This window comes from Rhinichthys klamathensis, unplaced genomic scaffold, assembly GCF_029890125.1.
Source record: "Rhinichthys klamathensis goyatoka isolate OS25496 unplaced genomic scaffold, OSU_Roscu_1.1 h1tg000430l_1, whole genome shotgun sequence".
NCBI lineage: Eukaryota > Metazoa > Chordata > Actinopteri > Cypriniformes > Leuciscidae > Rhinichthys > Rhinichthys klamathensis.
Genome location: NW_026606926.1, coordinates 1,047,998 through 1,062,443, shown reverse-complemented (window position 1 = coordinate 1,062,443; position 14,446 = coordinate 1,047,998). Strand labels below are relative to the sequence as shown.

Genomic DNA, 14,446 nt, shown 5'->3' with positions numbered 1-14,446 from the left:
TTAAAATGTACGTGAACAGACTGACAAAAATGTTGAATTTGAGCACAAAATGTGTAACTTTCACTGAAATGTATCCTAATTTTGCCATAATATTCTGAATGGCTGTACGTCTCATTGACGTTTAGTGCCCATGTCACTGTCTGTGCCAGGCCAGCTGTCAGTCTGCGGGTCAAGCTCGGACCAACCTGATCATACAGTTTGATTAATTAACTGATCAGCAGCCCGAGGTATTAACTGATGGCTAAAGCACTTTTCAGCTTGTGTTATCTCTGCTGAGGCCATATGGGCGAAACCATGGGGAAATCAAATCATCAGTCACGTTCATGGAGAGCGGTCTCTAAGGAGGGCTAAGCCATCTATTACCACCAAGAGAGAACAGCCGAATAAAGAGGAGAGAGACACCCCTGCAGACAGAGAGGAGCAGAGGTAGACAATAGAGCGGGGATCTAGGACAAAACAAAAGAGCGTTCCACTCTCTAATATCCAACTCTAGGACACACGGAGGGACCTGAAAGGCTGAACAATTGCCTTTGGAATAAAGTTCTCCCTCAAGGGAATGAGGGAACAAATAAGAGAGGGAGAGAGAAAGGGAAAAAGACAAAGACAGAGAGAGGGTCAAAGGAAAATCGAGATACATAACTGAGAGAAAGAGAAGTGTGGTTGCCCTTCAGACATGCAGTTGACTTTGCATTTCCTGCTGATGGTGACCGCATGACTTCTGTGTGTATGACCTTAGTCAGGCAGTACTGTAATGAGATGGAGCTGTTTACATATTCATGTCCACTGGGGCTTTCTGGGTAAAGGAGGGCTGCCCTTGGTATCCCCCAGTCAACTTTATTTCCATGGCAGTTCAAGGTGAGCCTTGTTTGACCATTTCTATCTACAATACTGGACATTTTTGTCTTTTATCACTTGCGAGGATCAAAGAGACGTCAGTAGACTACTTCAGTGTGGTGAAATGTTTCTTCTTATATAATACACCACCTCTATAATGTTTTATTAGTGGTGCTTGTTAAAAGTGGTCCTTGACTTGGACTAAAAAACGCCCTTCTAGTAAAAACAATGAATGACCTATAGTGACGTCATTTCAGATGGAGATTATGAATAATCAGTAATCTACTGCTATACCTGCAGTTCCCAGATGTGAAATGTTGAATTTTCTGTCGAATTTGAACCACTGAATTTGTGGAAACGAATTTTTAAAGCGAAATAAAATGGACAGAAAATTGCCTGTCGAATATTATAGGTTGTATTTTTAAACAGGATGAATATTTTTTTAAGTGAAATCTGAAAGGTAAATATGGATTACTGAATTTTTAATAATGTGAAAATGTGTGTGAAATGTGTTGAATTGAATTGTTCACTGCTTAAATATAAAACCATGTTGAATTTTAAGCTCATTAAAATGCAAGCACGGTTAATGTGATGCGTATTTTTTTCAATTAGTGCAATTCAACAAGCTTTTTTGTTTCAAAAACATTTGCCATTATTTTACTTCCATAGCTGCTTTATGGTAGAAATTGAAGTTGTAATTGTAATTGAAAGTGATACTGTTTTTCCATGCTTAATACTGTAAAACTGCTGCTTTAAAGCAATATATTTTATAAAGTGGTATATAAATTAGGGCTGCCCCCTAATAGTCGACTAAACGTTGCAGACGTTAAAGGCAGATAATAAATATTAAAGGCTCGTTATGGTTTAGTATTGCCTCCAGTAATTATTTATACGCCACTTTTGGCAGAGTCATGATGTTCGCTAACACCTACCGCTGGTATACCGCTTTGGTCGAAGTTAACTTAATTGCATACTTTTGCTGTACTTTTGAATGTGTTTGAGATCAAACAATAAAGATCCCTGTCATAGAAATTCAGAGTTCTAACATCTAGTAATGGCTTAGAAACCACCCAAAACAACTTAGCAACGGCACAAACCCCCACTAAAGCACTCAGAACAGAATTTATTCCAGGTTATTCTGAGAGATACAATTTCGCACACACAAAGTGGGAGTTAGAATTTAGATTGTGCTAAAAGATTCTACTGCAGATCTGTGACCGGTGGCAGGACAGTAACTCCCACATGGCTGCTCTCTCTGCGCTCACATTTGGGCATCTTCCCAATTAAAGGCAGATAAACAGCAGGGCTGTGCTCTCACTAAACTCTGAGCAATTATCAGTGTGCCTCAATTCACTGTGGAAAGTGTTGTCTTCATTTTTTATTTTTTTTTACTATTTTTCTAATGCAAACAAGGAAACAAAATGAAACTGAGGCAGCTGGTAGCAGCACGTCCAAAAAACATGAATCAAGGGTGAATAAAGCCAATGTCAATATGGGCATTAGTGGAAATCTAATTATGGCATTTGTCCATCTGGAGAAACCTCATGAACTGGTCCATTCACATCCGAGTAAAGCCCTTTTCACCCAAAGATGCATGTTCAATCATGTTTACTATGTAAATTTAGCAAGGGATAATGTACAGTTGGTCGGTCGTTACCACAAAATGAACCCAGATGGAGGAGCAGCGGTCTTAAATCACCCTGAAAGAGTTTATTTTGCTATAATGACCGTCTGAGTGTACATTATCCTGCTTATTAAATGTCCACTTTCCAAATAAATTAATAAATGAATGGACTTGAACTATTGATTTTGAGCTAAATTATTTTATGCGAGAAAAAGAGACTGCAGAGCAGAAAACCAAGAAAAAACAAACCAAGTAAAAATGATTAGAATAAAGTCTTGTGGTCATTATACAAAATATGTATGCACTGGATTCTAAAATTGACCAATCAGAATCAAGTATTTCAGCAATCCGTCCAATAAACTGACTACGACAGATACTTTATTCTTCATTTTTATGTCAATGTTCCACTTTTTGTCTTTAATTCAGTGTCCTTCACCTCAGTACCAGGTCAAAATACACCTTTGTTCATTCTACTGCTCACAATGCTTCCGGCGAACTTTAATTGCAAATCTACGCTCGTAATGAAGTGTGATAATCAAGGATAAGGGCTGTGGATAAGGAAAACCCAGATCATAACAGCTATATCCCACTTATTTCAATCTGTCAGGAGCTCTGCCATCTTTGCCAAGAAAGTGATTTTTTTTTCATTTTATAAAACTGGGGAAGTCAGTTTCGAGATTTAAAATGAAGTCTAAAAATAGCAGTGTTTTCAAATACCTTCTCTCTCTAGAGGCACTGCTACATGCAGAAACCCTCCTGTTGCCTTTTGGGCTGTAAATTGACTTCACAAGCTGCTCTGTCAGAAAGCAGCTTTCCTGACACCTGCTGCCATCCATCAATCCAACCCTGGTCGAAGCTCATGGAGACAGGCGGCCGGCGGAGCCAATTAGCTGCCGGGGTGAGCGCCGGGCACCGGTGCCAACCGGAGACCCAGCCAATTAGGTCCAGTTTCAGAACACTGGCACTGCAGGTGGGCAGCAAAGGCTACAAAACTCAGTGAACAAGGGGGAATCAGCAGGGAGCCCAAGCCGAGGAGGAGACGAGAGAAAACAAGCACACACACGAAACGGGATTGTATGTTACACGCCTAATTTACTGAAACTGAAACTAGCCATCCACACACCCACGTATTTACATGCTGAACATATACGGTTAGTCGTAGATTACCACGAATCCAAAACACCTACCTCACTGCATTGGCAAAACATCATTTTGCAGATTCACAAATAGCATCCATAGTTGGCACATAGATCCTGGTTTGCATGTACTGCCATGATAAAGCTATTTGATATAAAAGTGCTTCAACCTTCCCCAGCACTGTTCTACAAGACCACAATACATAATTTCTTCATCATTTTAATTTAAACAAATTATCCTGTACTCAAGCTTACATAACCATAATTCTTAATATATTGTAAAGAGTCAGAGACTGTTTGTAGACATTTGTGAGCATGTAGTTTGTCCAGAGCAGTCAATCTGTCCACCCTTTTTTTTCCACCATGAACAAAAACCCAACAGGTCCACCAAGTTCTTGGGTTTTACACAGCATCTTCACATTTTTAATCATCCCTACAGTAGTTATTTGATGTTGAGATCAACTCAGGACAACTCCAACACAGTCACAAAAAGGCTGTAAAAAGTAATTAATGCTCAAGGAGGCAAAACAAGATTACGAACCAAGGTTATGTAAACTTTTGAACAGAATAGTGTAAATTTACATTATTTTGTCTTGTGGGATATATGTAAACATATGTTATCGGTTAAAAATGCTGAAAATCGTACGGATTTTTCAAAAGGTAGGCTACCTAAACTTATCAGCACATCCGCATGAGAAACACCATTCTGCATGAATACTAACACATCTCCATTCATATTGCAGGACACACACACACACAAAACATCCTGTTTATCTCACTTAAGACTGAAAACATGGAGAAAACTCATTTCTCAGACCTCTTGAGCAAGGTAAAAAGGGGATTTTTTTCTGTCCTTCCAAAATACCACCAACAAGTACATCAAATTCAAAAACCAGCAAGTCCTCTTTAATACCTGGGAAATTAAATTGTGGGGTATTATCAGTCAGGGCCAGTCAGCTGTATCTAAAATGTGACAGCGTTTGAAGCACGCAGATTTGCAAGGGGGGGCGCTTGCTATGGCTGGCACTATTTGAAGGCCGCAGAAAAGGGGGAGGGAGGGAGGGAGAGAGAGAGAGAGAGAGAGAGAGAGAGAGAGAGAGAGAGAGAGAGAGAGAGAGAGAGAGAGAGAGAGAGAGGTTGGGGAAGGGGGACATTTGTACTCTTGAAATACAAGCTTAACTGAAGTGGCGTCTGCAGCCCATCCAACCATCAAATAAAAACATCTGCAGACTAATAGGTAGAGCTGATTGTGGAAGCAGAAAACTCAATTTGAAATCAGAGAAAAAAGAAAAAAAAGGTTCAGCCATAGTTCAAACTGTCAACTAAAATTAAAGTAATACGGTTTCATTAATCAAAAAGATTAAAATCATATACAGTCACATGAAATGAAGACTCAAGTCATACAAGTAGAAAAAAAATAATAATCAATAAAATGAATACATTAATTATGACTAATTGTAAATGAAAATATCCACACCATTCAAAAAGTAAACCATTAAGTTTTGATTAAGTTCAAGTCAAAATTGCCATAGTGAAAAGTGCCCACTTAACAATTACCACAATAACGAATTTTTTATTCATTGCTTTTATTCATTTCATTGTTTTTTTTAATTATTTAGTGTTAGTTAAGTGTTAAATAAGTGATAATGAACATTGTGTAAACCTCTTGCAAATATTTTGTGACAGTCAGATCATTTCGAAACACTTTTGGTTGACTGTAAAAACAACAATCCCTTGTGATTTGCCGGGTGAGAAAATGTCAGGCACACATTTCAGGAGCTTTTGCAAGACTGTCTGATCTTTTGTCTCAACAAATCACGTCGCCAGCCATCGAATAAGTTGCATCGGTCACTGGGTTGCAGATTGATGACTCTGCGTTTGATTGAAATGTTCGCCCCAGGGTTTGCCAGTGTCTGAATGAAATGATATGCGTTGTGATTGATTGGCTGTCCTGAAAGATCGCTAGAGGGCCAGAATCACTGAAACCCAAACACTACCAGACTTGACGAGTTTATTAATTTCTAGAATCGCTGACAGCATGTATGGTTGAAGAGATACACAAGAACTTCTCGCCACAGTGCAGAAATCACAAAAAGTCATTGCAATACATCAAAAAAAAAGAGCGAGTTCGATATACTCAACAAGTCTACTAGGAAAATGACACTCGAGTTTGAATTTATAGCAAAACGTCTAAGGAAACAGAAGCGATTACAAATGTCAAATAACATCCATTCTTGTGTCTGCCAAACAAGCTGACATACAAAAATCCAGAACCACAAAATAAGAACACTGCAAGTGCTTTCAAAATCTAGCTAAACTCAGGGTCTTTTGGCTGAAGAAAACAGAGCTTTGTTACTAAGCTGGTGGGCTTTGAGGAAAATGATTTATGGTTTCAGGTAGAGTCAGCGCTCTGTTCAAGAAGAAAGACAGCCATCGGAACAGCAACCTCAGAGCTCTTGGTAAGGGCGGGATAATTGGAGAGGCTAATTTGGGCACGCGAAGACTGTTCCCGGAGAATGCAGCCGGCACTAGCACTCAGCGGTGCTATTGTACGTGACAAACAGTGTCTGAAGACCAGAGCACAGTGTGAATTCTGATGAGAGAGGGATCGATATCTCCTTGAATGAGGAGATGAAAAATAAAATGCTCATAGAGCAGCACTGGTCAGCTTAATAGTTCACAACCTTTGAAATAAAAGCTGTTTCTCAGGAATTAGTCTCCAGTCGTCTTTGAGAAGCAAAAGGTGGAAATGTGGTTCTCATTCATTTCAACTCTTACGTAATCATTCATTTGCATCTTCACTGAAAAAAGGTCTCTGAAGTCCCTGTATTGAATTTGTCTTAGTAATAAAATACTTAAATTCTGCAAAAATGCATTAATTTGATTTTTCATTTATTTCATTTATTATGTTACAAAGAAGTCTATATTTCAACTAAATGCTGTTGTTTTGAACTTTCTATTCATCAAAGAACCTGAAAAAAATAATCATGGCTTCCACAAAAATATTAAGAAGCACAACTGCTGTCAACACTCGTAATAATTAGAAATGTTTCTTGCGTAATAAATTAGGATATTAGAATGATTTCTGAAAGATCATGTGAAACTGAATACTGAAGTAATGACAGCTTTGCCATCACAGGAAAAATTTCATTTTAAAACATATTAAAATAGAGTTCATATTAAAATAGAAAACAATTATTTTAAGTAGTAATATTTCAGTATATTACTGTATTTTGATCAAATAAATGCAGCCTTGGTGCACATAAAATGTTTGTTTTTTAATGGTAGTGTATATATACACATTTTTCATCAAGACATCTTTTGCCATTTCAGTGCATAAAGAGATACATACTGAATACCAACGAAGGACCGAAAAATAAAGATTTTTCTTTATCCACTAAATATAAGTTACTATCAGGATACAAAGGTGAACCAGCAAGACATTTAGGCATCACAAGAGGTCTAAAAACAAAGTCGAAGTCGAGGAAATCCTGCTGTCCATATGACCTGCCTCTGCTTAGACCGCTCGAACCCAAGAGAATACGACTAATACCGTAAGAACCCATTGGCCTGTGTAAACGTCCCATGAGTGAGCAGTACACCGCCTGGCTAATGCATTTGTAAAGCAAACTGCAGAAACCCTGAAGTGTGGCACTGCGGCTCTTACTCGCAGTAAGAATGCATTTCAAAAGCCTGATTGATGTTTAATGATTGAACGCCTTGCAGTCAGGCAGAAACACAGTCAGAGGAAGGAGCTAGCCTGCTAGGACAAAGGACTTAACAAATCATCTTTGAAAGGTCCATCTATTCAAAGTGTGCTGAGAGCAGCAGAACCATGTACTACACCAGCAAGGACTTTCAAACACTTATTGATGTTTTGGAGGCAATTTAAACTAAATTTGCAATTACTAGCAGGTTGAACATTACATCGTTATAAAAGAATAATGTATTGATTAACTCGCTATATCTTGTATGTGTGCTATGTTTATTAAAGGCATTGTCACCTTGGTGATGTGTAAATTATTTTTTAATTCAAGCAAAAATGATTGACCTACACACATGCTGCTAAGCTAAAAGACATCTAGCCATTCCGTAAAGTAAAAAAATGTTGGATGGGAAAAACAAGTGTGAAGGTCCCTAGAAACCGGGAGATTACAATGAGAGTCAGGCAGGTTAGTCTCCAGCCTTTCACAAGGAAAAAAAAATCATTTCAAGGAGAAAAAAAAAATGAAATAAAAAGAAAAGAGTTTTATGATAGCACTGTCAGAACAGATGATTACATGAGAAAAAAGCGGCATGAATCTGGCGATAACCCTTCAAATTCTATTAAAAAAGCTCTGCTCAAAAAAGAACTCAAAATTGAGAGGGATGAAATGTGTGATGATGTCCGTGAGTGAAAATTTTCTGTTAAGAGGAAAAGACAAGAACCTGTCCAACTAATTTATCTCTGCATACCTGTTCATTTTGAACTGAAAGGAAAAGTCATCTCTCAAGACGTCTGGTTTCCTCATTGATCCATATTATTTATTTACACCTACATGTCTATTTCCTGAATGATTGCAGAACAGTGAAAACTGCAAAGCACCAATTACACACAATAATTAAAGCATCACAGGATACGATTGATCAAATACTGACGTGAAAAGTCTTAAGCATAAACATCTGCTACATTATAACGGCAGCAATTGTACATGTCCTGAGAAGTCTTGCATTGCCAGACTTCTGACTGAACATCTACAATGATCCACAATGCAGCTTATTCTGGACAAGAAACGCCCGCTTTGACAGGAAGAGATCGGCTGAGTCTGACTGATCATTTTTTTTATGCTGCCTAGTTATGTTGCCTGAATTATATTACGGATGGACGGATGGAATAATTTTTTAAACACCATAGAGGCTATTTACATGGCAAACAAGGTCAATATCACAATGCATAAAACATTTAAACTTGACATAAGACTTGGGTGATACATTCTGAAATATTCCATGTAAACATGTTTCTGAATAAAAGCTAGCAGTATCATTAAAATTACAGCCCAACAGAATATGTTCGGATGGATGAATGGACGAACAGGCGGACAGATGGAAAATTGTAGAAAAGATAGGCTTTTATGAATATAAACCAAAAGATTATGTCACAGACATAACTCAGAAAACAAAACAGAATATACAATTCTGCTTGTGGATATCAAGTTGAAGTGTAGCCCCCATAATGAGCTGAAGGACAGAGCAGAAAGAGCTTCCATATATGACAGTCTGACTCTTGATAAACCCATAATATTGAGTTACACACATAAACCAGCAATTTGTTACTCAAGCATGCTTCATTATTGGTCTCACTCACAACTGCTAACGGTTTTGTGTGTATTATACTCTGTATTGCAATTGGTAGGGATTGAATTAGAATGGATTGTTTCCCTGGGCTGCTGGGATCCATATATGTGTTTGTTTCAGCAACAGCTGGTCTGTTCAAAATATAGATATGGTCTAAAGTCAGTAAAAATATGAAAGAGAGTGTCCTACTGCTGTGATCAGGCTTTCAAAGGGCGAACGCTGAAATGAGACCAGCACCAACAAATCATGGGAAAACATTCCTACACACAAAATGCCTCGAGCCGCCTCCTCCTCCTTGCATTGTTTAGGTTTACCCATCGTTCCCATTGACGATTTCCCAATTCTCTCTCTCTCTCTCATACACACACCTTCCTTCCAGCCGTGAATTACAGCACATCTCACCCTCATCCCAAAAATGATTCATTTTTCTATTACAGAGATGACTGTGTGAAATGAGCTATGTAATCAATACCATACGTTTGTAAACAGCTCCAGTTCCCCAGGGAACCTCTTTTTTTTATTATTTTTTTTACCTCATGCTCAAATAATCTGTGTCCTGTCAGAACCAATGGAGGGGCCCCTCGTCTTACAATGTGTTTACAAGGGCAATTTAGCTGCCTGCAAATAAAATTACCTTACACTGGTGTGTGTACACTCTGGTATTCCTTTTGGATTAGCAAAGAATGGAAAGAAGACGTAAAGTTTATCATTAAAGGCATTCCCACACTATTCTATGTGCTTGTGCGACTCTTTGAAGTCATTTTGTGTGTATTGAGAGTTTGATGATGTTTGGATGTGAATGAGATAGATAAGTGGAATAAGGTCCAAACATGAACTCCTAGAATTAAATAATTTTTAATTATTTTAATATATTGACACTTCTAGTTGATTGATAGATATGGATAGATGGATAGATGGATTGTGGGTCTTGGAATCAAAAAGGTTTAGAACCACTGATTTAGGGAACAATGAAGTTGGAACTGCATAATTGTATTGGAAAACGGGAACACAATTCTTTGAAATATTTCCGGACATCCCTTAATGTTTTACTTAACCTTATCGTCCATACTGTAGTGAAATGATGTTCGTACCTGTTTGGTTACTCTGAGAAGAATGACTTTAGAGGCTGCTATATTTTTAATGCAGTGTTAAATAAAGCAAATACAAAAAACACACACACACACACACACACACACACACTGCTCTCGATGCCAGGTTGAGAAACAGTGCCGAGCTAAATTTACATGAAATGACTTCCTGTGAGGCAGCATTATTTAAAAAGCAGAGGTCTATCCTGAAAGGCGAATTACTCTAAGGCTTTGTTCAGACAGGCAGCAAAAATGTGATTTTTTTTATTTATTTTTTCATAGCTGACTTAAATCTGTTTAGTTGTTTGTACACTGAACAGCAAAAAGCAAACAAAAAAAACAATAAGACATTTTCTTCCTTTAGCTCAAGTAGTAGAGCATGGTGCTAGCAAATAAAAGTAATTAAAAAGCATCTTCCAAACGCTTACATGTAAACGGAATCCAGTCAGATCGAGTTTCCAAATACTTTTTTACATGCAGGACACAGTGTCATGTGATTATAATGTCATATGCACAGTAGTTTCTCATTTATATGTGGCAGTCACTGTGTAATGAACGGTAAATGAGTGAGTAGTGTCAAACATAGCATTTGGATGAATGTTTAAATGCAATTACGCCTCTGACACTTCTGCTGTCTGTCTTTCCTCAATGACAGTTGCACTCTTATGTCTCTTGGCACTTAAGTCATCACTACAGCAACCAATGTTGATGGACTGGATATTGACTACACTGTCTGAACAAACATATCAGATTTCATCACTTCACTCCTAAAGTTTTGGAAATCAGATTTATGTGCAGTGTGAACAAAGCATAAGTGCTTAGCTGTTTAGAACATAGTCATGCAGTTTTGTGTTTGATGATTTACTCACATATATCTGAGTTTGTAGTCTTTCATCCTCAGCGGTGAATCTTTCTCTCAGTATGGCCTTCTGGATGCTCTCCTCTGCACTGGCTTTCTCTAATGCAAGGATTCTGCTCACCTCATCCTTTACCAGGGCTTGAGCTTCTGCTTGGGCCTGTGCATGAGCCCGGGACCTTTCCTTCTCCAGCCTAAACGTAATGCAGCACAGAACACCGAAAACATCAGATGCATCTTCTGGTCTACATCACTGCAATTCAAATAGCTTTTATTTCAAATTAAACAGCCTGTTTTATAACATATGAAGAGTTTGGTTCCAAAACGCAATAAATCCATTTAGATTAATTTGAGTAAAAATGTGTTTTCTTTACCAAGAAAGTGGAAAGATGAAAACCACTATTTTCTGTTTCAAACTTCCACATAGCATTTGTAGGTCATAATAACACAAATTAAAATCCAAGTTTTGATTTTCAAAGATTTATTATAAAAACGGATTTTTTTTTCCCCCAAAATGCAATAAATCCATTTTTTTTTTAAATTCAAAATGCAATTAATCCATTGAATCAATATAAAAGGTTTTTTTTTTTTCGTATTGAAACTGTTGAAAATACACAACAACGTAAGTTTATTAGTATAATATTTTTAGTAAGTTTTCACAGACAAAAACATATTACAGCATCAATTTTATATCACTTGTTTAGGCCTATAAGATTTTTTAAAAGATTTTTATTCAACCCATAGCCCTGTTGAGCAAGGTCACCACAAGCTATTGATAGGTAAAGGAATAGCTATCAATAGCTCACAGTGACCTTGCTCAACAGGGCTATGGGTTGAATAATGCCAGAGTTATGCTTCAAGTTTTAAACAATGAATTAAAATCACATTCATTTTATACACTGAATTTGTTGTCTTGTGCATACTATAAATCCATTGCATTATTATAAAATATGTGTAAAACTGTTCAAAATAGACCTGTAAAGAAGATTGAAAACATTTTTCCTCCTCTCGAGTGCCTCATCTTCTTAATCTCCTCACGTAAATGATTCGATTTCGATGCCTTACGTTTCTTACCCACCGCAGAAACAACCACAGGTTCATCAATGCCGTCAAAATTGTTCATTTTTTTGTTTGTTTGTTGATCGAAAAGTACAAAATAGATAAGAAAAACTAGGAAGCCGGGCGTATTTAAGGCGCTGCCGTTACTGTTTACATTGCGTGGAATGGTGCGTTGTGATTGGTTGAGCGGATATATCGCATTCTGCAGAGAAGGGAGACTGGCGTTTGTCGCGGTTTGGAAAGAAAGGGAGAAAACATGACAGAATAACACGGCGGATATCGCATTTTACTTAAAATTAAACATTGACTTTTCAATACCAACCAGATACAATACTGATTATTGCAGTAACTAATTTTTTTTTTTTAAATGGCGTTTATCGCATTTTGGAACCAAACTCTTCATATACTACATACTAGGAATATCAATAGTACTGGTACCTCAATACAAAGTCAAAATTATTAGATTTTTTTTTATTGGCTGATTGACTGATTGATTGATTGACTGATTGGACTGATTGATTGACTGGACTGGTTGACTGATTGATTGACTGACTGGTTGTTTGTTTGATTGACTGGTTGTTGGTTGACTGGCTGTTTGGTTGGCTGGTTGGACTGACTGGTTGATTGATTGCAAAACTAATATTCCTGAAACCAAATAGGTGGCTGCTATACTACAATACAAATAAACAAAAATAAGTAAAAATATTGGATCATTAAGCTTGTAGTGTAAACGCTGCCTAATAGGCCTGCCACTGTCTATTCTGTTGCTGATAATAAATTACACAACAATATTGACAACAAAAAAGGAAAAGCACTCAATGTTCTTGGCTGGATAATTTTAAGAGCTTTAATAAGCCTTCTACAATCAAAAATGAACAACATTAGCCCTGAAAAAGAAAAACCGTACAGCTAATTTTAATTACAGGCCTGCATCTCAGTCAAACTCAGACAGCACTGAATAACTATTAATGCATTATATATAATAATCATGCACTGAAGACTATGCCAGTAATTTAATTAAGAAAAAATTGAAGGCTGCATGCCATTGTTTCACTTTAATTAGTTAATATTCATATTAATATGTAATTTTTTTTAAATAAATTAGTGAGTTCAATTTGCGCATTGGTATGATTAATTTCTCTAGATTAAACTTTTTTTATTGTGAAACATATTACTAACAAGTTCTTAAAAATCTCAATATGATTAAAAAAAGTTAAGCACACAAAACTGCTTTTATTCACAGCTTGGGATGAATATGGTAAAAAAGACCAGCCTCAAGGAAGAAAAGCGCTCCCTTAAATCAAGTGAGATTTTAAATATGGTGCCTCATTTGAAGTTGTTTAATAGGTGTGTGGCTGTAAAGAATCTTTGATGTTTTCGAGATAATCCTGCGGAGCTATTTGGAATTTTGAGCAAGAATGTTGAGAGACTTTATGAGCTGTCATCCGGTTCTCACAGTTGCCTAGCAACCTCAGCTGCACCATCAAGCAGGAGGTTTGATTTGTAAAGTAAACTCAGGCAAGATACAAACTGTAATCTGCGATGCTGTGTTTTCAATCAAACAGCAGCCATGTAAAAAAAGAAGAAGAAAGAAACCGAAGCGAAAAGGGCAATAAGGGAGTGTATAATTATAAATGTTACCGAAACGAACACAAACAAGCATGTGAGATTTCCAAAGATGTGCTCAAAGTTCCACAAAAGTTTGAAAAATACGAAGAAACCAAGATACTGGGGAAGCACAAAGGGTTAGTCTTCAACAACAACAACAAAAAGAAGCAATTCCACAAAAAACAAATTAAACAAATGAAGTATGTTTTAAATTATTTTTCAAGTAATGGTCATTGAAGGTGGTGGGAGTGCTTAACCTTCTCAAAATATTGATGGTCAATCTCAAGAGATGCAACTAAATATTATACAGGTATATGTTCCTTTTCATTTTGTATAAGCCATGTCATTTTTTAAAACGATTCCACAAAAATAAAAATATTTCAGAAAATTTGAATATTTACTCATTATGTTGCCAGGTTGTAAGGGTCTTCAGACCATTGAGAGTACTATATTCATGGAATGTGCCAGAGGGCAACATAAAACTATGATTTATGATTAACATCTACTAGTTTTGCATGCACCATTTTACTTACAACCAAACAAGAATAAATAAAGACAAAAATAAAAATAAATATTTGGTGTCGTCCTGTTGTGTGAATACACACATCATTGAGCATTTTGTTCTCCTGAGAAAAGTGTGAGCGACTCCAGCCATGTCCAGTCTCAGTCTACTGAACTGAACACATATCAGCACAACACATCCATCATTACTTCCCTCTCTGGTATTGTGTGTGTTTATCCCATCTTCCAGTACTAAAAATAGGCCAAAAGCGTCAAGTGAGCACAATGGTGTCGCTTGCAGGGCAAAAACACAGGCCACTCAAATACAATTATGTTCATCTCAAAAAAGAAAAAAAAAATTATAGGCTGCAATTACGATACCTATGTGCACAAAACCGCACTGCAA

General features: G+C 37.0%; 1 protein-coding gene across 5 annotated transcripts in view; it reads right to left on the bottom strand.

Annotated features, from left to right (window-relative positions):
- The window catches only part of chchd3a (coiled-coil-helix-coiled-coil-helix domain containing 3a), a 69,841-nt gene that overhangs the window by 33,795 nt on the left and 21,600 nt on the right, over window positions 1-14,446 (bottom strand). For all 5 annotated transcript variants that reach the window (XM_056235737.1, XM_056235738.1, XM_056235739.1 and 2 more), the window contains one exon: window positions 10,886-11,066. In XM_056235737.1, the coding sequence (XP_056091712.1) occupies window positions 10,886-11,066 (181 nt within the window). The remainder of the gene's footprint in view (window positions 1-10,885; window positions 11,067-14,446) is intronic.